The 26,017-nt window shown below is 40.4% G+C and overlaps 1 protein-coding gene across 27 annotated transcripts in view; it reads left to right on the forward strand.

The window, feature by feature from the left end:
• Positions 1 to 26,017, forward strand: part of DENND1A (DENN domain containing 1A) — a 533,371-nt gene that overhangs the window by 290,970 nt on the left and 216,384 nt on the right. For all 27 annotated transcript variants that reach the window (XM_086325286.1, XM_086325292.1, XM_086325282.1 and 24 more), the window contains one exon: positions 15,142 to 15,242. In XM_086325286.1, coding sequence (XP_086181412.1) covers positions 15,142 to 15,242 — 101 coding nt within the window. The remainder of the gene's footprint in view (positions 1 to 15,141; positions 15,243 to 26,017) is intronic.

The following is a 26,017-nucleotide window of genomic DNA, read 5'->3' on the forward strand; positions in this document are numbered from 1 at the left end:
ATACAGCAGTGAACAAAATAGGCAAAAGTCCCTGTCCTCATATGAAGCTTATGTTCTAGTAGAGTAGATCAGTAAATGAGGTGGGTTAAAAATACAGAATAGTAGCTAGTTCTAAGTACAAGGAGTACAATAAAGCAGAGGAGGAGAGTGGATGACGACTGGTGTGGCAGGGATTGCAGTTTAGATAGATGACCAAGAAGGGCCTCATAGGAAAGCTAATACTGCAGCATCCTTCTTGTCACCTTACGGAATTCCTCCAGCATTGAGCTTTCTCAATCCTGCATCTTTTTTTTTTTTTTTTCTTTACTGGTACAGTCTTAAGTACTTACCAGCACAGTATATTGTCTCCCAAACTTCAAAACAAAACATCCTTAAACACATCCCTTTTATCCCATTTCTTTTCTTCCTTTTAGAATAAAATTCCTCAAGAGAGTTACTTCTGTTTACTGTCTAATTCCTCTCCTCTCATTCTCTCCTCTGTCTTGTGTTGTGATTTAGCCCTTACCTCCAATGAAATAGCTTCTGTTTGGTCACCAGTGACCTCATGTCAAATAAAATGAGTTGCGAAACTCCTAGAACAGTTTGGCATAAGATGTATGTATATGTTTTTGATAAATTATTAATATCTATAATGGTAAGTCAAAGATTAATGTTTAAAATTTTAAATTAAATACTTTTTAAAAATAAGGAGATAAATATTGTGTTGAATGTGATTACTTTTGATTAAGGGTAAGGGATATCATGAGACGGGCTGCTATTTGTCAGTAGTATAAGCCTTTAACACTTTTTGTTTCGTTTTTCAGGCTATAAACACATTACTTTGGCTTAAAAACTTTTAAACAGACAGTTGATTCTTAACTGAGTTCTAAGTTTTACTAATGGATGGTGGATGGTGGATATCTCTTTAGGGAAGGAGAAGGTCTTCTTTTACCTCATAGGGGATCAGCAACATCCTGATCTGTTTTGTGTTGTTTCTCTGGGGATAAGTAACTGAGTAGACATCCCTTTTATCCAAGCCTTTGCTGCTGCTGCTGCTGCTGCTAAGTCGCTTCAGTCATGTCCGACTCTGTGCGACCCCATAGACGGCAGCCCACCAGGCTCCTCCGTCCCTGGGAGTTTCCAGGCAAAAGTACTGGAGTGGTTCGCCAATGCCTTCTCCGAGCCTTTGGACCTCTTCAATTTTAGAGTTTAAAAGCTTTCTAATTGTTGCCTTTTACTTACTCAATACTGACTTTTTATTATCTTTTTGATGATGGAAAATGCAAAGAATACTGTAGCCTGAAGTTTTTGATGACCCTCTCTTGACAGATCCAGATGTGGCCTGCCATACCTTGACAAACCACATTTTTCTCAATTTTGTTTCATACAGATGTAGGCTTGATGCTTCTCAGAGCCATCAAGCATCTGAAAGATAAAAGCTGTTGAACATCCCAGAGGGCCATGTTTCATAAAACTGACTGTGTGTCAATAGAGACAAACCCAGCCATGTTTAGTTCAGAGTCAGGTAATATTCATTTCAGGCTTTCTCTGTCAATAATGTTGTGATATTCTGTGTAAGAAAAATGTTAACTTTTTGTTCTTTTTGTGCAGTGTGTATTGATTGTTTTCCTTTATAAATGATAAATAGGAAAGATTTAACTACATCTTGTTCTCTAATGTAAATGCTTCAGTGAGATTTCTTCTAGCACAAAGGCCCCATTTTTCTTCCAGATTTTCATATCTGAGTTTAACTCAAGATTGTTTTTTGGTAACTCTTGTGGATAGCAAGTAAGTCTAAAATAAGACCTTTATAGAAATAATATCATCTAATTGCAACAGAAGTCCTAGAAGAGCAGTATTATCCCCATTTTACAGAATGATCTGTCCACTCAGAGAGATGGGTTCTCTTGCCCAAGGTTATGCCCTAGTCATAGAAGAAAAGGACATGCTGGTGGGTCATTATGTGCTGTGTCTGGGGAAGGGAGGCTTTGGCTTCAGAAAAGGGAGAAACAACCAGGAATTACACAGATCAATCTTGGCCCCTTCAGAGTGCTTGCTGTGGGGACCAGGTTATATTTATTGGGTGTCACCTCTCAAACAAACATCAGAATCCTTGTGTGGGAACTGTCACAAGAACCAGAGGCATGTCTGTCACACTTAAGAGATGCTTTTTAAAACAAGTTCTTAGGAAGGAAGCACAATTTGGTGGCAAGGCTGTTACCTAATTAATTGAGCCTCCACACCTAATTATTTGTGTGATACCCACAACTATGAAAATAATTACTATTTTTCTAATAGTATGTTATGTCGTTTAATCACTCAGTCGTATCTGACTCTATGACCCCATGGACTATAGCCCACCAGGCTCCCTGTCCATGAAATTTTCTAGGCAAGCATACTGGAGTGGGTTGCTGTTTCCTTCTCCAAGTATACCATGTACAGAAGGAAAAAAAAAAAAAAAAAGCCCAATATCTCTCCCTGTCAATTTCTTCCTATTATCCCAGAAAATGTGTCTTGGCAGGACTTGATGGCCTGGAGAGTGGTGGGTGATATTTCTTTTTTCCCCCAGCACCCTCAGTTGTGGCCTTAGTAGACACTTCAGTGTTGGTGTGAAGGGATAGGGAACTTCCCAACCTTGTTCCAGTCCTGTCCTATCCACTTCCATTCACAGCATCCACTGTTTTAGCACCACCTGGTCTTGTGACCTAAGAAGAGTCAGTTTGTGGACTAGGGAATTTTTCAGATCTTGGCTTCATCTTTACTTCTTTCCTGATCAGATCTACCTGGTCATGACTACCCTGACTTGTAGAGTGGGCTATGTCCCTAAATGATGTGTATAAAGCTTTTCTAGCTCTTCTGGGCTAGAAATAACTAATCCTGTTTGCTTATCTGGAGCCCTTGAAGCCTAGATGGGAGTGGCAGCCTAAGAAGGTTTGAAATACTGGACCAGAGCCAGAGCCTCTTTGCCTGCATACTCCACTCTGCATGTTCCAGCCATCGGAACAAACTGCATTATTTTGTTTCAAACTGTGCTCAAGGGAAGCCAAGACCTTGTAACTGGAAACTTACCAAACAGAGAATTCTAAGACTAAATTTAGTGTTCCATTTAAAAAAATAAAATAAATTGAACATTTTGTTTGTTCATCTTTTATATGTTAAAAGAGAGATTAACCTAGTTCACACTAACAACCTAAGAAGAGTATTCAAAGAAGTGAGAAGAAAACTAATCCCTTTTGGTGAAGAGGGAAATCCTTAACAAAATGTAACGAAGTGGCATGAAATACAGACTCTGCAGCCAAACTTTCAAATAGCATAGCCTCTCTAATCTCCATCACATAAAATTTTATTGTGGCTCAGAGAATATTAAAAACTGTTAGAAATAAATGAAAGGAACTTCCATTGGCAGGAAATAGAAAAGATTGGTATGTTTTATTTATGTGGTTTTTCTCTGGTCTTTAAATGTAAATACACTTAGCTGCTTTTTGAACTAGGTTCTTCATTTATTATGTGCGAGTTCCTTTTCTCTTGTTCATGTTAGACTACAAGAATGAAGAACATTGATGTTATAGAGGATGTATAAGCTATATAATATATAGAGTAACAACAGTTTAATTTGCAGTACTTTAAATATTGCTGTGACTTCAACCCGTCATGGTCTCCCTACTTGTTCTTACCTTCCTCTCCTGCCCTTCTTGCTTCAACACATTGAGCACATGTTTTGGACTAGACAGAGGGTTCAGATTGTTAGTGATTCCCAAATGCTGATCCCTGAGTTAGTTGTGTTAGAAATCACTCAGCTTATTAAAAATTTAAGTTCTCAGCTACAAAAAGGAATGCATTTGAGTCAGTTCTAATGAGGTGGATGAACCTGGAGCCTATTATACAGAGTGAAATAAGTTGAAAAGAAAGACAAATACTATATATTAACGCATATATATGGAATTTAGAAAGACGATACCAGTGATCCTACATGCAGGGCAGCAAAGGACACACAGATGTAAAGAACAAACTTTTGGACTCAGAGGGAGAAGGAGAGCAGGGGATGATTTGAGACAATAGCATTGAAACATGTACATTACCATATGTAAAATAGATGACCAGTGCAAGTTTGATGCATGAAGCAAGGCACTCAAAGCCGGTGCTCTGGGACAACCGCAGAGGAATAGGGTAAGGAGGGAGGTGGGAGGGGGATTCAGGATGGGGTGGGACAAATGTATACCTGTGGCTGATTCATGTTGATTATGGCTAAAATCATCACAATGTTGTAAACTAATTATTCTCCAATTTAAATAAATTAAAAATAATAATAAAAATTTAAGTTCTTGGGTACCACCTCTAGACATTCTAATTCAAAAGGTCTAAGATGGGACTGTGGAATGTCTATTTTTTTAAAGTTTCCCAAATTACTGATACATAACCAGATTCAGGACCAGTTCTCTAAGACAGTATTTATTCTTTGATTATTTTGCATCAGTAGAGTCCTTTTCATCTTGAGACTATATAATAAGGGCTGATTAAGTTTGTTTAGAAAGCATTTCTGAGTACTGCTACTGCTGCTAAGTTGCTTCAGTCGTGTCCTACTCTGTGCAACCCCATAGACAGTAGTGCACCAGGCTCCGCCATCCCTGGGATTCTCCAGGCAAGAATACTGGAGTGGGCTGCCATTTCCTTCTCCAATGCATGCATGCATGCTAAGTCGCTTCAGTCGTGTCCGACTGTGCTACCCTATGGACAGCAGCCCACCAGCTCCTCCATCCACAGGATTCTCTAAGCAAGAATACTGGAGTGGGTTGCCATTTCCTTCTCCATTTGTGAGTACAGATTAGCACTAAAAAATTATTTCCATATTTCTGAAAGAGCTCTGAGTCTGTGGGGTCGCACAGAGTCAGACACGACTGAAGCAACTTAGCAGCAGCAGTCTAGAACAGGAAAGAGCTAAGAGTAATTTAATCTCTCAGTACTGTTGGGTGCTGATGTAGTCTACTAGGGTAGTTTTAGATACATCTGTATAAATGGATCTAGAGAGGTGATGTTTCTTTTCAGCCATTGCATTGAGAACATTGGCAGAGTATCTTGTGTATTATTTTAGTGGTGTAGTCAGTTTGTGAAATAAATTGTATGTTCCTTAATGGCAATCCACTCCAGCACTCTTGCCTGGAAAATCCCATGGACGGAGGAGCCTGATAGGCTACAGTCCGTGGGGTTGCAAAGAGTCGGACACGACTGAGCGACTTCACTTCACTTTCACTAGATTATAGGATTAATAACTTTTTTATATGACTCTTTTAAGAATCAGATCTCTACCATAAAGCACTAAGAGGTGATATTCAAGTCAGTTCAGTTCAGTTCAGTCGCTCAGTCATGTCCGACTCTTTGCAACCCCATGAATCGCAACACGCCAGGCCTCCCTGTCCATCACCATCTCCCGGAGTTCACACAAACTCATGTCCATCGAGTCAGTGATGCCATCCAGCCATCTCATCCTCTGTCGTCCCCTTTTCCTCCTGCCCCCAATCCCTCCCAGCGTCAGAGTCTTTTCCAACGAGTCAGTGCTTCACATGAGGTGGCCAAAGTACTGGAGTTTCAGCTTTAGCATCATTCCTTCCAAAGAACACCCAGGACTGATCTTCAGAATGGACTGGTTGGATCTCCTTGCAGTCCAAGGGACTCTCAAGAGTCTCCAACACCACAGTTCAAAAGCATCAATTTTTCGGTGCTCAGCTTTCTTCACAGTCCAACTCTCACATCCATACACGACCACTGGAAAAACCATAGCCTTGACTAGATGGACCTTTGTTGGCAAAGTAATGTCTCTGCTTTTTAATATGCTATCTAGGTTGGTCATAACTTTCCTTGCAAGTCACTGACATCTTAATATACTTGAAAAAGCCCTAATGGCACTCACATTGGCAGACATCTGTGTGGAGTTTGTTAACACAATTGGAGCACCTACTGTGTGGTCAGAAGTCAAGAACTCAATTTTTTTTTTATTTCTGCAAGCTGAAAGCATGGTCACTGATGAGCAAATGAAGTATGATGTGAGGTTAGACTATATCATTGGGAGTTCATATAGACCTTGTGAAAATTCATGTATTTTCTCTTGTGCTGTCTTGCTATCTATGTGTTTTCCCTGCTAGATGATTCAGACAGCCCTGCTTCTGCTAGCTTTTCCCAAGAAAAAGGACAAGAGGAGGAGAGAGCACCAGGCTTCAAGTCAAGATGGTTTTGTTGAAGTTCTTCCTGTGTAACTTGATCCTCCCTAGCCATGTTGCCCCGGGAAACTTAATCTTTTCAGTAAAAAGAAGGTAGTGTTAATACTCCCCTCAGAGTTTTTCAGAGATATGAAAGCCAGTAGCCCATTGCTGGACACATACTACTCATTTAGTAAATGTTGACTCTGAATCCTAGTTTTTTGGGGCAATAAACTGATTGACTTTCTGAAGCAAAGAAGGCGATAGAGATCCTGGAAGAGCTCTGAAGATTTAATTAGTACAACTGGTGAGAGTAGATGGTGAATGAATCCAAGCAACAGAATAGTCATGGCAACTCGTATGAGATTTTCCATATCCACCCACTTCTCACTAGTCACATAGTCATTGACTAAATTGTCATTTCCTGTTCAAATCTCCACAGGCATTACTGCGTAGAGCTGGAGTGGCCTAAGAAACTGCTGTGTTCATTTGACCCAGCATTACCACCAGAGCAGACTCCCAGGGAGCAAGACTAACTGCTTCCTGTCTTCATCCTTCCAGGTTCTGCCCTCCTGCCTCTCTCTCTTTTTTTCTGGCAGGCAGGCCTGATTCTTGCCCCAGGCAGAATTAAAGATTCCTTCTTTATATGCTAGCGCACTTGAACCTATGTTATAGCACCTCTTTCATAATGCTTTTGTGTTGAAGTTGATTGTGTGCATTTTGATCTTTTTCTCTCTATTTTGAATTGCTTGAGGGCATGGTGTGTACACATAGTGTATACTCGGTAATTATCGATTTAATTCAGATCGTATCACAGAAGCAGTTTCCTGTGAGCTAAGAGCACAAACTCTGGAGCTCATCTCCCTAAGTTTATAGCCTACTTCTGCCACTACTGTGACTTTACACAAGATCACACAATATCCAAGACCTTGACATCTAGGAATCTTAATATCCTCATCTATAAATGAGAACAACAATGCTACCTACTTTATAGGGCTACTGCTGCTGCTGCTAAGTTGCTTCAGTTGTGTCTGACTCTGTGCGACCCCATAGACGGCAGCCCACCAGGCTCCCCCGTCCCTGGGATTCTCCAGGCAAGAACACTGGAGTGGGTTGCCATTTCCTTCGCCAATGCATGAAAGTGAAAAGTGAAAGTGAAGTCGCTCAGTCATGTCCTACTCTGCGCGACCCCATGGACTGCAGCCTACCAGGCCCTCCGTCCATGGGATTTTCCAGGCAAGAGTACTGGAGTGGGGTGCCATTGCCTTCTCCTTATAGGGCTACAGTGAAGATTAAATGAGTTACATTGTATATGTGAAGCACTTAGAACAGTGCTTGGCAGATAGTAAATGCTTAGTAAGTGGTCACTGTGATATCTGGTCATAGCTTCAATCTTTCTGAATTCAGTGTTACTTTCTGAGATTGAATTTATCTGACAAAACTATACAGGGGGAGTTTTGTTTTTTTTTTCCCTGTGCCTTCAAATCTAGTAACTCCTACTACCTCAAGTTTTCTTAGTTTCTTTTTCACATATGGGATTACTGATAGCTAGGTATTCATGATTCTGTGTTCAATTATGCTTCCTTTCTTTTAAAAAATGTGATTTCTTTATTAAAGCAGTAAATTAGCTAAATACAAATTATGACCTTGGAAATATTTTCAAAGAAATATAAATATTCACTTATGCTAGACTTGAGGTGGAAAATAGATTTTTTTTCTTGAGTGCCAGCTGGAACTCACTGACAATGGTTGCACCTTTTCAGGGATCTGCAGGGCACGTCCTGACTCCAGGATCAATTAGACTGTCACAGGCACAGAATGGAGAAGTGGCTGTCCATGAATTAAAATGAATTGTTATCAATCCCAATGTAATTTTATCTTTTGTCTCTATTATCTTACAAAAAAGTCCGCAGTTTCCCACGTGTGATGCTGCAGGCTTATTTACACATAGTTTGTAATACCACAGAGTCTGCCTCTGCTTTGGTAGCTAAAACTTTTCTCTGATGGTTTTAATTGCTTTGATGTTTTGAAGTGTCAGATCTTGGCGTGAAACTTGTTGCTCTGGTTAATAACTTACTCTGATCACTCTAGTTAGTAAGTAGCTTTAAGAACAAAGAGGGGAGGGCGGGAAGAGACGCGATTGAGTAGGCAAGTGATTGCCTGGGAAAACTTCCTCCTGGTCTGGATGATCTTTCTCTTAGTGGAAGGCACTCAACTTGACTCCATGGTGCTATGTTGGTTTTTGTGGAAGTTTTCCCCCTCCCTTTCCCCAGAGAATAGTGGAGAAGCAAGCGGTAAGATGGGTTCCACCCAACTGAAAGAAAAACTATTTGAAGAAAGATTGACCTTCCAACCCCACAAAAAAAAAAAAAAAATACTGAAGCATTGAATTTGACTTCTAAGAAAAGCAGAGCATTCTTTACTCTTTTCCTTCTTTCTGCTCGCATGCCCACTTTCTGTCTAGAATAGCTGAAGGCCTTTAATTTCTTAGGTTTTCTAAATTCTCTTTCCCCTAAAGCATCTTGGATAGTTTCTTGAAAAGTCAACTCTTCCCTCACTAACTATAGTAAATACAATTGAGCCATTTATAATTAAAGGTTTTTCTGATACTCTTCGAAGGTTTGAGTACATTAACTTTCAGAGTCCCTGAAGGTTTTACTGAAGACTTTTTGCTGATCTTATAGTGGGTTTTACATGTGAGAGTAAAATAAAAATCAAAACACTCTTTGAATCACATTGTCTGAATCACTGCACCATTTACTTCCTTATGACTTGAAAGGTGCCTTATAATTAAATAGAAGAATCTAGTTCTCAAATTGAGAAAGCTAACAACTTTTGTAAGATTCATACAGTTTTGTACAGTTGTTCTACATAAGATTATCCTTGGCTGAAATAAGTAGACTGAAAAATGACCCATCTTTAAGGTTAATGATCTGATATTCTTTCTATATTCGTTTTATCAGTTTCCTGATGTTAGGGTTCAGAGGAGAAATCCAGATGCCTCTAACCCTGTGATGAAGCCGGTGTCAGTTTAATCTTTTAACATTCTGAGTTCTTGTATTTGAAGAATGACTCTGACCATCTGATGATCTGATTTTTTTTTCCTTTTTTTCAACTTTTGAAACTTGCAATCTCAATATCTTTTCAGAATTTAGCTTCTAGTTATGATATATTAGGCAGTTTCTTAAATGTGTGATAATCTTGTCTACCATTCCTCATGATGTTAAGGTGAAGGCATTCTAACATTCCCCAAACACTTACTCAGCACCTGCTCTGTATTAAGCATAGTTAGAGATAAAGAGAGGATCAAATGTGGTCTCTGTCCTTGAGGAACTCACATCTTTAGTCTCATGCCCGTAGTCTCCTAAGATTATCTACCTCTGAGACCTTTAGAGTGTCAAGGGCCAAGCATGGAGGAAGGCTGTACCCTCCACAGTCAGGTGATGGAGATGAGATGATTGAAAGGTGGTGCTTCCCGGAGACCACATGAATCTCAGGTGTGCCCGTGATTGCAGAGATGAGAGAGCAAGACCAACTTTGAGACAGTCTGTTGTCCTTGTACTTAGTATGGTTGAGGAAAGTGAACTGGGGCAGAGGAGAAACATTCTTTATGCCAAAGGGTAAGCAGTTCCTCTAGATCAAAGTTGTCAAAACTGAACGTGGGGACAGGGATCATGTAATCTAACCTCTTGTTTTCTATATTGAGACCCAGGAGTGGAAATGACTTGCTCAGATCAAAAAGAGATTTAGTGGATGCTCCATGAAAATGTGTGAAAGCCAGACTTTCCAGCAGGACTTTCCAGTGCCCAAATGGGAATGTAAACCTTTCCCTTTAACACTTGTTACTTCATTGTCTAGAATTTCCTATGGATTAAAGATACTACACTACCTTACTTAAATGTAACTTATCCTCAGGAAATGATCAGCTGTATTTGTTTTTAAAATCATTTTCTGTTGATTGGTATTGTGCTTTTAGATATTTGATCATCTAACAGCATGGCAAATTCTACATAATTTGGCCATGCCAACAGGGACAATATGTCACCTAGTTCAGAATCCTGAGCCTGGTGTATTGCCACAGTATAGACACTCAAAACATTCGTAGTTAACTTTTGTGTTGTGGAGGTGCCTATTATAGTCTGACAGACCTGGAAATGTCTCTTACTACAGAGTCCCGTCTGTCACTTACAAGCTGTGTGGCCTTGGGCAAGTCATTTCACCTGTGAAACTGTTTTCTTATCTGTGAAGTGTGGTGTTGAATACATATGTGTACACACAGACACACACAAACTCCTACCTCTAAAACAGTATTTTGCAAGATCCTAAACACCCAGGGGCTTCCCTGGTGGCTCAGTGGTAAAGAATCTGCCTGCCAGTGCCTGCAATGCAGAAGACGTGGGTTCGATCCCTGGGTCAGGAAGATCCCCTGGAGAAGGGCATGGCAACCCACTCCAGTATTCTCGCCTGGGAAATCCCATGGACAGAGGAGCCTGGTGGGCTACAGTCCATGGGATCGTGAAGAGTCAGACACGACTTAGTGACTGAACAACAACAACAAACCCCCAGGTGGCGCTAGTGGTAAAGAACCCGCCTGCCAATGCAGGAGCTGTAAGAGAGGAGGGTTTGATGCCTGGGTCAGGAAGATACCCTGGTGTAGGAAATGCCAACCTGCTGCAGTAATATCCCTGAAATATCCCATGGACAGAGGATCCTGGTGGGCTATAATCCATAGGGTCGCAAAGAGTTGGACACAACTGATGTACTAAAGTGACTTAACACGTAAACCCCTGGCAGGGTGCCTGGCACATACACTGTTGAGATTCCTTTTTTTCCTTAATGAAGGTCTCTTTACTTTTATTCCATGTTAAATTGCAGGATTCTCTTAGGAGTCAGTTGGATTGGTATCTAAGATTGTGACAATCTGGGTATTATCCCTAAGAAATACCTCAAATTAAAAAAAAAAAAAGTGTCTCTGATCTTTCAAACCCTATCCTTGATTGCTCTTCATTCGCATCCTACCTCCACTGCCTCTCCTTTCTCTCCCTCTGCCTCAAAGGAAACTATGCAGCCAAAAAGAAAGCTCCAAAATCAGACTGACCTTGTGCACCTTTAATTGAGGACAGAATTTGCTAAAAGTGCGTCCAAAAACCCACCAGTGGTTTACTTTACAATTTGTGTCCTGGCTAGACTAGCTGTTGGCTGTGTAATTTGTCTAGTTTTGTCTGGAGTCTTAGACTATTCAGCTGCTTTAGGGCAAAATCTTTTGGGGTGTCATTAAATGGGATTGATAATTGGCTTCTGATGAATATTCATTGTGACTAATGACTTTGGGCAAATTTTACACATACTATCTTTCTATTCTCCCACTGAGTGAGATTTTGATAGGATCATTTTCCTCAACTTGCACTTCAATTAAATATTCACAATACCCCCTTGTTGATGACAATCCAAATTATATACTTTCATTACTTTTAAATTTTGTATTCTGTAAGGAATGAGCGTAGTCCTTTAGGACTCTTATTTTTTTTTAATAGGGTTGGTTTTAGAGGTTTGTTTTTTTAAAGTAAGTGGCTAATGATAATGTATGGAATATATATTATTTCTGATTAAGCAAAGATGTATCATAATGCTTTTCTGTGGTCCACGTAGCCATTATTTCTAAGAAATGATACACATTGTGTGTGTCATTTAGTATTTTGGAAAAGAGCCAAAGAACTCTTTGTTTGTTTGTTTGTTTTTTAACCAAATGGGTAAGAGCATTTTATTATAGCTGCAGAGATTTGGCACTGAGAAAATTTCCCAATGAAAATGATGATCAGACATCTTAAGTTTGATTTTTAGGAAGGATAAGTAATTTTAAAACCTTGTAATTTAGCTTGCTAGGTTTTTTTGGGTTTTTTTAGGCTAAAGAGACATGAAAAGGACATTGTCTGAAGATAAGATCCGTGCCGCTGTGTTGCTTGAAATAGGATTTAGACTCAAACCAATTTAAACTAAAAAGAGGCCGGTATTCAAGTTCTGTCTTAACCAGGAACATTCTATTAAAAGACTTTTTCAAAGAGAATTACTGGTGAATACATATGATGATACCACCTTGTATCTGGGTGGCACCATACAGATTTTTAAGTGCTTTTATTTATTTGGTGTGTTGTAGAGTTACAGAGTAGGCATATTATTAAATAAATGGATGGATGAATCCATTGACTTGATTTTCCAAAAGTAGTGTATTTGTATGTCTAAGCTTACTGTTATTATTTTGGAATTTGAGTCTTAAACCCTATTCTCCGAGACTCATGAAAATGGTGGTCAAGGAGCATGAAAAACCAAGCCACTAGCTGTCTTTATGAGTATATTCTAAGTGGGAATTGTTTTTTATTTATTCAATAAATATTGCATTACCTAGCACATAAACGTGTATATATGTGTATATTTATTGTGCCACTGAGCATAAGAGAGACAGGGTCCTTCTGCCCTTTACAGTGAGAGGACAAACCCACACAGTTATAATCCCATCAATAAAGGAGACACATGCCCAGCGGAGCCATGCAAAGCTTTGCAGAAGAAGATAGTGAACAGACTCTAGGGTCATGGATCTGGGCCTGTGGGAATACAGAGGGCAGGAAAAGGAGTACATATCTACTCGTAAATCTGCAAACAGTTTATTCCAAGGATAAACCTGGAGAAGATTGCAGGGACTGTGGCTGGAGATGCTTCTCTATAGGTAGATGGGGAGCTGCAGACACGAAGACATGCCTGTTCCAGGTATGCCCCCAAGCACATTCAAAGCAGGATGTTACATGACTGGACCTGCACTTTAGAATGAGTACTCTGGCACTTGGTTAAAGGATGGAGAAGAAGAGAGCTGGGATTGAAGGCTGATGTAAACCCTCCAGCCTGACTTCAGGGTGGAGTTGGAGTAAAGTTGGTTCATTTTCCACTCACTCAACACCAGCAAATATTTTTTATCTCTTCTAAGCCCGAAGATATTAGTCATGTATAATATGACAGACAGCCTTTTTTATGTGGAAACCTACCAAAATGGGTTGAGAAAAGATGGATTAAACCTACAAGCCTTGTCAGAGTCACTGGGACTTGCTTTTGAGCGCTTGTTGGATGAGCTCCTGTTCATGGCATGTACCTGATTTAAAGAACAGGGTCTGGAGGGAAAAGGAGGGGAAAAAAGTAGCAGCCTTGGGTTTAATACACAGCTCTCACAACTGTGAACCATCAGCAGAATATCCAATTTAAAGCTGTTCATGTTACACTAACCTCTGGGATTCTTTTAACTGGGCCTTGCCGCGTCACTCTTTTGCCACGTAAATGTCCTTCTGTCAGCAAAGGCTGGTTAACAGCTTCCAAAAGAAGAAAAGTCCTCATGGGAACAGGCTTCCCAGAAACCGAAGAAACATTAAAGAAAAAAGACAGAAAGAAACATGTGTTGTTGGCTTTTGTCACTTCATAGCCCTATCTCCAAAGGTGTTGGTTTTTTCCTTCTTTCACTGTATTGAATTTTGTAGCAGTTTTATTCCATCGTATCTTCATTTCCTAATTTTTCTGTTATATCAAATACTGATTGTGTCATATATGTAACTCTTAAGAAAAAAAAAGAAATATGAAATAGAGACAGGCCAAAAAAGGAGGGAGTGGAAGGATGTTAGTAAACAGTGTTGGAGCCATTGATTAACTCTGTGGAAAAAATAAATTCTCACCTTAGCCCTTAAACCAAAATTAATTCCAGATGGATTAAAGAGTTAAATGCTGAGGAAGAATTTGAAGGACTTAGTATAAAAACAGTGGAAACCATCATGAAGGGAAATATTTGCCCATGTAATTATTTAAGCTTTCTCTTTACCCACAACTTCAAAGAAAGTTAAGCATAAATTATTTTCAAAAACCCTTACAAAAGATTACTGTCCTTTGCATATCCAGAATTTCTTCTAAATCAATTAAAATATACTAAATTCTCTTTAGAAAAAGTGGACTAAGAATATGAACAGATCATTTACTTAAGAAATATAGTTTAGAACATATAATAAGATGTTCAACTTCAGTCATGATCAGAGAAGTAAAAATAAAATGAAGATAGGTACAGTGAGGTACAGAGAGGCCAAGCAGTCCAGTACATGGCTGGGGGAGTATAAAGAGCCTCAACCCTTTATCTATTTATTCTATGAATACATTTATTGTATTTGTATTACTATATTTGTTAAGTGCCTTAAAATATTTATAACCTTTGTCTTTAAATTCTGCATGTAGGGACCATATATAAAAGTTATTGAGTTGATCCAAGTATATAACTTAATGATGGAAGAGTGCTTAAATATAATATGAGAAATTCATTGGGTGGCATTAAAAGATATTTTCTAAGAATACTTAAAGATATGGGAAAACGCCAGCAAATAATATTAACTTAAAGGGAAAGTTAACACTGTGTTTACAGTAATCCTGATTTTATTAGAAAAGTCCATATATAGGTAATGGGTTTCCCAGGCAGTACAGTAGTAAAGAATCTGCCTGCCAATGCAAGAGAGGCAGGTTCGATCCCTGGGTCAGGAAGATTCCCTGGAATAGGAAATAACAACCCACTCCAGTATTCTTATCTGGAAAATTCCATGGACAGAAAAGCCTGGCAGGCCATAGTCCATGGGGTCTCAAAGAGTCGGACATGACTGAGCACACACATACACATGTATGAATAATATACCAAAATGTTAAGTTATCTTCAGATGGTGAAGACTTTAATCTTTTTCTCCAGTTTCTAAATTTTCTACTGTCATTGTATATTAGCTTCATAATCATGAAAAAAAATACATTTTTTGGAAAATGAAGCTCTTATTAAGCTTGATTTAGGGTTATTGAGTTAACTTATTCTAAATATGTTGATAAGTATATATTTAATTTTATTGTTGAACTCAAATGAGTGTTTCCCAACTTCAACTGTTTAGCTCTGAATCTTTAATCTCTGTTGCAGTTGACTGCCTGCATCCACGGGTCTGCTGCGATGCTCTACCCCATGTTCTGGCAGCACGTGTACATCCCTGTCCTGCCTCCACATCTGCTGGACTACTGCTGGTAAGGCCACTGCCCACCCTGTCCTCTGCTGTTCCTTCTCCAGAGAATGATCAGGCATCTCAGGTCAATAACTTGTAATGCGGTTGATGACTATAAATTAAAAATATTAACTTCAAAGTGATCTGAATTTTAGATCACCAGATTGCACTGGCCTGTTTGTTTCCAAACAGCTTTGATATACATCATGGCGTTCTAGAGAGTTCAAGTGGGTAGATAATACCTTCCCCATTCCTTGGTGTAGGGAAACCAAAGCACCAAATAGTTGTGTGATTTTTTTTTTCCTTAAGACAAATTGGAAACTGGTGTCAGGAACAATCGAGATCCCCAAGGTCTTCAAGTTTCAGCTATGCCCTGGCACGTTCTGTAAGACTTACCCTCAGCTGTGGTTTGGGAGTACAAGCCAGGCTTCAAAACACTCTTTTGAGGGGAAGTCTTTTGAAGGAAATTTCACTATTGAGTGAAATGTGTTTTAGTTGAAGAAGGGAGGGAGGCTGACTTGGAATTCTTCCTGGAAGAGGCTTAGCTGTGTCTTGATGCTTCAGGTAGGAACTCCAAGGGGCTTGGGTGTGCAGGGATTGGTGGAGCTGAGAAAGTCATTGTAGTCCCTCTGCCTCTCTCATGGTACAGCTTTCACTTTCCATTACTTGGAAAGTTTTGATTGCTAAATTGTTATCTAGTCTAAAACCAGCAGCTCAGAGTCCCAAAACTGAAGACGAAAATGCTCCATCACTCACATCAGTGATAACAATGGTTGCCACATTTGAATCTCTGCTGTGCCTCCCTCCTGTCCCCTCATCACTTATTGGACCATCTCTTTACATCTGTGATCTCATTTTATTCTTCCAGCAACCCTGTAAGGCAAGTATTATTAGCTCCATTTCACAGGTCGATAAACCAAGGCCGCAAAAGATTTAGTAACTTTCCCTAAAATAGATGTTGTTGTTGTTCAGTCACTAAATTGTGTCCAGCTCTTTGTAACCCCACAGACTGCAGCACACCAGGCTCCTTGTCCTTCTCTGTCTCCTGGAGTTTGCTCAGATTCATGTTCATAGAGTCAGTGATGCTGTCTAACCATCTCATCCTCTGCTGCCCCCTTCTCCTTCTGCCCTCAGTCTTTCCCAACATCAGGGTCTTTACCGATCAGCTGGCTGTTTGCATCAGGTGGCCAAAGTATTGGAACTTCAGCATCAGTCCTTCTAATGAATATTCAGAGTTGATTTCTTTTAAGATTGGTTGGGACTCTCAAGAGTCTTCTCTAGCACCACAATTCAAAAGCATCAGTTCTTCAGTACTCAACTTTCTTTATGGTTTAACTCTCACATCTATACATGACTACTGGAAAAACCATAGCTTTGACTGTAGGGACCTTTGTCGACAGAGTGATGTCTCTGCTTTTTAATACTCTGTCTAGGTTTGTCATAGCTTTCCTTCCAAGGAGCAAGTGTCTTTTAATTTTATAGCTACAGTCACCACTATTCCATTTTTATAAAAACAAACAAAAATTATGTGTGTATATATATATATATAAAACACAAAAATTAGATACACACAAACAAACATATAGAGAGGCAGAAATCTGGAAGGAAAGACACCAAAATGTTAACAGTGATTTGTGTTGTGGGGGAGAGAGAAGAATTCTGCATGATCTCTATAGTATTTTCCATACTTTCACATATTTCTAACAATGAAAAAGTATAGTTCTGTAATTGAAAAGTTTCATTAAAAAAAAAAATCAATGTTTATTCTGGCCAGTTGTTACTTCCAGCCACCATCTCAGGTCACAGCTCTCCTTTCTTGTTTGTATAGAGGATTTATTAGCTGTTTCACTTTTTCCTGTGGAAGCTGACCCACAATCCTCTTTTCAGCTTCCTCTCAATCTCTAACCCTCTCAAGGACTGTTACCAGCCTGACCGAGAGCAGTGGTGCAGCAGCTCTAACCAAGAAGGGAAGACTTGGCAAGGACAGTTGCCAAGCCCTTGTCACCCCAAACTTTCACTCTAAAAGCTCATAGTTGAGGCTTGTTGATTTTTAGAGCCCGAGTGGGTTTGGATTAGACTCTGTATTGGAAGTTTCTGTTTATGTGATTGTAGTCTCTCTGCTGGTCTCTTGTTTTCATGAAAGAACTTTTTGACATTTGACCATAGGATGATTACAGGCCTTTGGGGATTGGTATCTGTTTATTAACTGCAAGATGTAAGAATGATGAAATAAAAGACCCCAAGAGAAAAAAACAGATCCTCTATTTAAGGCTTGATTTGATCACCTTCAGCCTGCTACCACTGCTTTGGTCAGAAACTACAAATGTCATGAAATTTGAGTCAATGCTAATAACTTTATTCTGTTGTGCTTGGTGACTTTCACCACTGTTGAGTTTAATCCTTGGTGGTAAGAGCCAGCAGGGATAACCAGCATTTTAAGTAAAGTGCTAGGAGCCTGAAACATGTAAATTTGAAGGAGGTTTGTTCCTCTGCAGATGATTTAAATGTTAAGTATATCCCCATGCAGGGGATACACGAAATGGAATCTGAAAACTATTATCTCCTGTAGAAATGAACTCTCAATTTACTCACTGCACAGGAAGGGCAGATTCTAGTCATTTTCACTGCCAGCAGGTGCCCTTTCTATGCATAATAGACTTCGCAAGTGTAATTAACACATGAGGACCACTGCTGCCAGTTTTTCTTCAGGTACATGCTGCTAGGAGTTTTCAGGACAACAGTGTAGGCTGTAAGAGCTTTTTACATTACACTTGAAGATAAGGTGTTCATTGACTTCTGGACAAAGACATGCTAAAATAGGGTTGAACCCAGACCCTACTATTGGTTTCATAGATCATAGTCCTTGGACCCAGAAACCCTAAGAGCTGTAATGTGGGCCTTTGGTAACACAGAAGCCAGTGTAGCAAAGCTGTGGGATGCAGTGAGTACATGGAAAGTATGATGCTGAAACCCAGCAATTATGTGGAAGACTAATTGCACATTCACAAATACAACAACCAATTATCTAAGTTAACTTTAATTAGAGCTATAATCACAGATTTTAATTATCTGAAGAAAATCCATTTAATACAAATAGTCTGCCTTAAATATTTCCTAAATTAATTTTTTTCATGTTCCTTCCCATTTTTGGAGAGAGTGGTAGAAAAAGTGTCTGAGCTTTATATTCAGAGAGGCCCAAGTTCAAATCTGTTTCATCTCTTAATAGCTGTATAACCATTAAAAGTCTATCTTACCTCTCTGATTTGGCATTTGTTTTCTGTAAAATGGGTTTGATTTACTTACTTTGAAGAATGGCTTTAGAAATTAGAGATACTGATATCAAGTGGCACATAGGGGCCGTTTAGTAAATGGTGGTTGCTCTTATTATGGTTATTATAAACATGGGACATGGGTTTTGGTTTCCAGAAGGTTTTACTCACATCAAACGTTTTTCTTGTTTCTGCTGCCTTGTGAGCTCAGGGAAAAACTTTATAATTCATCTTCTCTTTTTACCCATCAGATTGTTTTTATTTTGATTTTTTTTATTTAACTTGGGTTATTGTATGGTTGTTTTCATTTGCAGCTGTGGCATAAGAATGAAAAGAAAAGAAACAAAAGCAGATGGCAGAGAAAACGAAAGGAGTAAGACATTTCCAGCCCTTATGAATATTTAAAAACATGTGCTGCTGGTTCCTTTCTACTTTAGAGCTGTGCCATTCTCTTGATTTTGAAAGTGAAAATGAGAATGTTCCCTACCTTGGCTGATGGCAGTCCTGACCTCGGCCAGTATTGGAAAAGCCTTCCTATTGTGGGGACAAAGGGATACACTTGCTGATGAAAATCAGCATTCCCTTTCATAATAATAATCACCATAGATGGAGTACAGTGTGCAAGTCAAGCTCTTTATAAACATTACTGCAGATCTTTAAAATCAAACTGTAAGGTAAATATTGGGGCTTCCCAGGTGGTGCTAGTGGTAAAGAACTTGTCTGCCAATGCAGGAGACGTAAGAGACGCGGGTTTGACCCCTGGGTCAGGAAGATGCCCTGGAGTAGGAAATGGCAACCCGTTCCAGTATTCTTGCCTGGAGAATCCCATGGACAGAGGAGTCTGGTGGGCTATAGCCCATAGGCTGCAAGGAGTTGGACATGACTGAAGTGACTTAGCATGGCATGGCACAAGGTTAGCTCTATTGTATAGATTAGGAAACTGAAGCGCAAAGAAGTTTAGCGACTTACCCACCATGACACAACTAGGAAATGGTAGAGCCTGCACTTGAAATCCAAGGCCATTTCATATTAAAGCTTTCCTTACTAATGTCCTTTAAAGAATTAGAGAATAAGATGTGCCTGTCACCAAGATTTTGTGGAAAAAATTCTTTACATAGGCTTTTTGATGAATGGCTAATAATTGTGGACTAATGTTATCATTCATTATTATTCATTCAACAAATATTTATAGAGCACTTATTCTGTACCAGGCACTATGCTAATTAAATGTTGCTAATAAAAGGTCCCAATAGAAGCCATATGGTATTTTCCACGTAAATTCCCTTTTTTCCCTTAGTCCTTCAGAAGTAGTCCTAAATAAGGACCAAATCAGTTCTCAAATTGAATTGTACATTTGGGTTATTCTGGATACCTGTTAATGTATTTCTAAATATGTGATAAAATATTTCCAAACAGATCAGGACAAGTTCATATTTCCCCCAAAGGGCAGCCAGGCCAAGAGCCAAGTTAGTAGCTAACGCCTGATTTTCTTTGAGGGTATGACTGAACTAAAAAGTTAAATGTGCACAGTTAAGGTTTGGATTTTGTATCCAACTTTGTAAAATTCATTGTATTTTCTGGCATTTCTAGATGTCTCTGGGATTCATTCTTCCACTCAGAGTGGGCATGCTTAGATTCTCTGTGAGACATACTAGTTCTAGGCTCTTTATCTGTACTATATGTGGGGTTCTGAATAACCCCCCTCCATGCTACATCATGTATTCCATCTAGGATTTTTAGCCAGTCTTAATATGCCTTTTTACAGGGTGCATGGTCCATGTGGGTAAAAGGGTAGCAGTCTAGACACAGCTGTGAAACGACAAATGGATGACTAGAGCTGGGTATTGGGAATAAATTGATGCTAAAGTGAAATTATTGATATCCTTGGTGTCAGTGATAGAAATCAACAAAGTGTGTTATAGTAGAAACAGAAAACTCCAGCTTTGGTTCTGGTTTCCCCATTTACTGTTTTGAGGTTGCTGAACACCTCTAAGCCAGTTTTCTGTTAAATGTGAATAGTATTTAGTGGTAAAGAACCCACCTGCCAATGCAGGAGATATGAGACGCAAGTTTGATCCCTGGGTTGGAAAGATCCTCTGGAGGAGGAAATGACTACACACTCCAGTATTCTTGCCTGGAGAATCCCGTGACAGAGGAGCCTGGATGGCTACAGTCCATGGGGTCGCAAAGAGTCAGACACAACTGAAGTGGCAGCACCCACACACTGATAAACAGCAGGTGACCATAAAGAGTAGGTACTATTTTTGTTATTACTGACTATATATATGTGTGTGTGTGTGTGTGTGTGTATTTATGTTGTTCAGTTGCCAAGTCATGTCCAACTCTGCAACCCCATGGACTGTAGCACGCCAGACCTCCCTGTCCCTATCTCCCGGAGCTTGTCCAAGTTCATGTCCATTGAATTGGTGATGTTGTCCAACCATCTCATCCTTTGCCACCCTCTTCTCCTTTTGCCTTTGATCTTTCCCAGCATTAGAGTCTTTTCCAATGAGTCTGCTTTTCACATCAGGTGGCCGAAGTATTGGAGCTTCAGCTTCAGCATCAGTCCTTCCAATGAGTGTTCAGGGTTGATTTCTGTTAAGATTGATATGTATTTATAGTCAATATATATTAATATGTACATGTGCATACACACACACACATATATATGATTCAACAATCCAGTGCAAGTTTGCAAATCCAGATAGGATGAAAGTGGATTAGGTAGACAAGTATCACTAAAATTCTTTAATATATAATCAATCAAAATTGGATTCTAACACCTAAGCAAAAACTGTGTCTTTTCCATTTTGGAGCAAGTAAATATGAGTGCCTTTATGTCTCTAGCACTGGGCATAGAGAGGCAGAGGCTTATAGATGGTTCTGGACCTGAGGAAATACTACTTCACAAAAGAACTCAGGTGTCCAGGTAAAAGTTGGGACAGTTTGTTCTTGTTTCTTTTTTTAAGCTAGTAAGCATCAAGGGGCCATAATAGGTCCATTGCTCAGAGCGAGCAACCACTGCAGCAAGAACTTGTCTGGAAGCCTAAGAGGGGATAAGGACCAGGATTTCAGTTTCAGACAAAACAAGGAGGGAAGTTAGGTCTGTCCTGGACCTAATGGTTAGAAAGTTCACAAATGATGTATGTTGGTTGAACAAAGTAAAATTATAGATTCCTGGGTAAATCCCGTATTAAAATTTGGCTGAACTTGACCTTGAGGTTCCAGCAGAGAGGCTGAGTAGTAGAAGATAATTCACGCTTGGAAGTCAAACCTCTGGGTCCAAATCCTGGCTCTGGTCCTACTGAATATGTCTTTAGTTGAATCACATAGTCTCTCTGAACTTCTCTTTTCTCATCCACAGGAATATATCAAAAATACAGTTCTACATAAAGAGCCTAGCATCAAGTAGGTACCTAAACAGAAATTGTTAGATGATGACAGTCACTGAGGCCTGTATTGAGATGCACCCTCATTTCCTTCAGCAGCACCCCAAACTGAAAGTGCCAGGAGCCTTTGGAGGAAGCTTTGGACAATTTCTGAGTAAACTGTCTTCCTGGTGGAAAAAATGAGAGAGAGGAAAGATGGCTGTTTGCATTATTGATGCCATGGATTTGTAAGAATCTATACCTATACTCTGGAGAAGGCACTGGCAACCCACTCCAGTACTCTTGCCTGGAAACTCCCATGGACGGAAGAGCCTGGTGGGCTGCAGTCCATGGGGTCGCTAAGAGTCGGACACAACTGAGCAACTTCCCTTTCACTTTCCACTTTAATGCATTGGAGAAGGAAATGGCAACCCACTCCAGTGTTCTTGCCTTGAGAATCCCAGGGACAGAGGAGCCTGATGGGCCGCCGTCTATGGGGTCGCACAGAGTCGGACATGACTGAAGCGACTTAGCAGCAGCAGCATACCTATACTCTCTAAGTTCTATAGCAAAACTGCCTTTTCAGGTTCTCCATTTTATTTTTAAAAATTGAAGCATAATTCATATACCATAAAATTAATCATTTTAAAAGTGTACAGTTCAGTGGTTTTTCATGTATTCACAAGGTTGTGTAGCCATCACCACTGTTTCATTCCAGATCCATTAAGTTTTTAATACATTTTTTATTGTTGTTAGTAAGACTGTGTGGATCACAATAAACTGTGGAAAATTCTGAAAGAGATGGGAATACCAGACCACCTGACCTGCCTCTTGAGAAACCTGTATGCAGGTCAGAAAGCAACAGTTAGAGCTACACATGGAACAACAGACTGGTTCCAAACCAGGAAAGGAGTACGTCAAGGCTGTATATTGTCACCCTGCTTATTTAACTTATATGCAGAGCACATCATGAGAAACGCTGGGCTGGAAGAAGCACAAGCTGGAATCAAGATTGCCGGGAGAAATATCAATCACCTCAGATATGCAGATGATACCACCCTTATGGCAGAAAGTGAAGAACTAAAGAGCCTCTTGATGAAAGTGAAAGAGGAGACTGGAAAAGTTGGCTTAAAACTCAACATTCAGAAAACTAAGATCATGGCATCTGGTCCCATCACTTCATGGGAAATAGATGGGGAAACAGTGGAAACAGTGTCAGACTTTATTTTTTTAGGCTCCAAAATCACTGCAGATGGTGATTGCAGCCATGAAATTAAAAGACACTTACTCCTTGGAAGGAAAGTTATGACCAACCCAGACAGCATATTAAAAAGCAGAGACATTACTTTGTCAACAAAGGTCCGTCTAGTCAAGGCTATAGTTTTTCCAGTAGTCGTGTATGGATGTGAGAGTTGGACTATAAAGAAAGCCAAGCACCGAAGAATTGATGCTTTTGAACTGTGGTGTTGGAGAAGACTCTTGAGAGTCCCTTGGACTGCAAGGGGATCCAACCAGTCACTCATAAAGGAAATCAGTCCTGAATATTCATTGGAAGCACTGATGCTGAAGCTGAAACTCCAGTACTTTGGCCACCTGATGGGAAGAACTGACTCATTTGAAAAGACCCTGATGTTGGGAAAGACTGAAGGTGGGAGGAGAAGGGAAAGACAGAGGATGAGGTGGTTGGATGGCATCACCGACTTGATGGGCATTAGTTTGAATAGACTCTGGGAGTTGGTGATGGACAGGGAGGACTGGCATGTTGCAGTCCATAGAGTCGCAAAGAGTCAGACACGACTGAGCAACTGAACTGACTCTCTCTTTGGGACACACTCATGATTGCAGCCCACTGCCCCATGGCCCTCCACCTCCTTTGCTGCTACATCTGCATCTGAGTATCTGGACCCACCCTGATAGTCCCACTTCCCAGTCCTCTTTCTGCTGCCTGATGTGATGAGGGGCAACAGCCTGCTTCCTTTGCCCCAGTTTCTGCCTGATCTCCATGGGACACAGCTGGCTCTGACCTGTGCTTATCTTGGTCTGGTTTTCGATTTCTTGTGACACATCTGATAGGTAATTCTTCACTCTTCTGACCTGGAGACTATCTTGAATCCAACACTTAGAAACTCTGAAACTTGTAAGACAGTGCAGTGGCCTCTACAGCAAAGATATTCTACATATATTTGTGGTCACCAGTAGAGCAGGAGCCACAGGCCATGTAACGTCATCTTCAGAGAAGCTTCAGTTCTGGAGGAGGTTCCCTCATGGTGGGGATTTGGGGATGTGTTCCTGCCTCTTTCACGAGAAGAAGACACAAAGCAGCAGTTCAGTGCTCAGCTCAGAGTAACCTCACAACAAACGGGGGTTTGTCTTCCATGTGAATATTTGAAAGACTGAGAGGCTATGCTGAAAATGTAATTGGACGCTATGCATCTTGACATGTGACGTATCTTAGTCCTAGAAAAACAGAGATTTTCTTTCCCTCATTACCTCTTGCATTTTCAACTTTTACACTGTTTTGGGTGGTTAATTTCTCTTGGTTTATTTATCCAAAACCTCTTTTTGTCTTCTCATTTTTTCTGTGCATCATTCGTTCCTGCATTTCTATGAGGGTTTCATGGGTCTCTGGTGGCTCAAACCGGAGACTTCTTTTGTGACCTGGCTCTGGCTCTTATGGTTCTCATTGAACTCTCTGGGGGCAATAGAGAGCCCCGTTTCCTGACCTTTCCTCTGTGATTAACTTCTCCTGCCGCAGTGGTCTCAGCCATGGAGCCCTTCCTGATTTCCCTAGTCTGTCTCCTTCCGGTAGACTGAGGAGGCATAAAAGGGGAAACTACTCTAGGCTTTGATGTTGACCTTTCTGGGTTTCCATCCAGTCGTTATCTTTGTAACTCTTGTGTCTGTTTCAGTTGGGTTTGGTGGCTTGCGGCTCTTTTGCCAGGCCCCAGGGTTACCCCAGGAAGCCACAGGGCCACTCTCAGGAGGACATTGTCCTCCCTCCCCCGCTTCACGGTCAGCTCCGATACGCACGTGTCTCGCATTAGCAGACCATCCCCAGTGCCCAGCACTGTGCACCCAGCTCCTCCATTGCTGTGAGCCCCATGCTCTGGCCATTGAAACGCGGATGGCAGCTCGGCAGTCTGTACTGCCTCCTAATCTAAGATTGCTCCTATCCTCACATGGACCTTCATCCTGTGCTACTGCTCATAAATCAGGGAGGGCCTGTTGGAAGCCACGCAAGAAGTTAAATCCTTTTTTCCCTAAGAAAATCTCGATTAACTAATGGCATTTTGCACCCCTTCCACCTTTCAAGTCATATTTTCTGCCTCTCACCAGCTGTGACCTTTGTCAAGTCACTTAACCTCTTGGAGCCATAGGCTCCTCTGTGAATTATGGAGATCAGACTTTCAAGATCACTGTGGGTTTGAGATGAGGTCATCTCAGGTCTACCCCCAGGCACCTTGTAACTCTCCTCACAGCCGCGTACGCACCTACAAGAATATGCTTATTTGCTGTCTGCTGTTGAATGTAAGCTCTAAATAGGTAGGGTTCAGAACTATTTGTTCTCTTGTCTATCCCCTGTCCAGTGTGGCGCCTGATGCATAGTAATATTGACTGACCAGGATATGGGAAACACTGAACACTTAGTAAATGCACCACAAGATGTTGGTTTTCTCTCTTACCCCTCCTCAGTTGCCTTTTTAAAGTTGAAGCTCCTAGGTGACTAGTTTATTTTTCTCTGTGGACACTGCGAATCGTGTGACAATCCTGTTTCCCTCTTTGGGTTGGCAGTTGGAGGACTCAGAGCCAGATGTGTGGCCATCCCAGCAGGCATGCAGAACCTTACAGCACACATTGAAGTACCCACCTCACCCCAGCTTATGTTCTTTCCCTTTGCCTCTATTTTTTTTTTCATATTTTTCTGTTGTACTAAACATATTCCTATAAGTTACCTGAAATTCCGTTTAGAACAAGAAAGCATATCAGCTCATTTAAGCTATTTGCAAATGTATTTTTATCCTGGCTACAAAGTGTCCACTTGCTATTTTATTTTTCAGCTATAACTGTCAAATGCCCATTTTTTTCTTAAGTGTAACATAATGGTATAAAAAAAAGTAAATCATAAGAAACTTTAAAGTAGGAGGATTTGGGCTGGAATC

The sequence above is a fragment of the Bos grunniens genome, chromosome 11, assembly GCF_055505025.1.
Source record: "Bos grunniens cultivar Pamir isolate PY7600 chromosome 11, Bosgru_T2T1.0, whole genome shotgun sequence".
NCBI classification, from domain to species: Eukaryota; Metazoa; Chordata; class Mammalia; order Artiodactyla; family Bovidae; genus Bos; species Bos grunniens.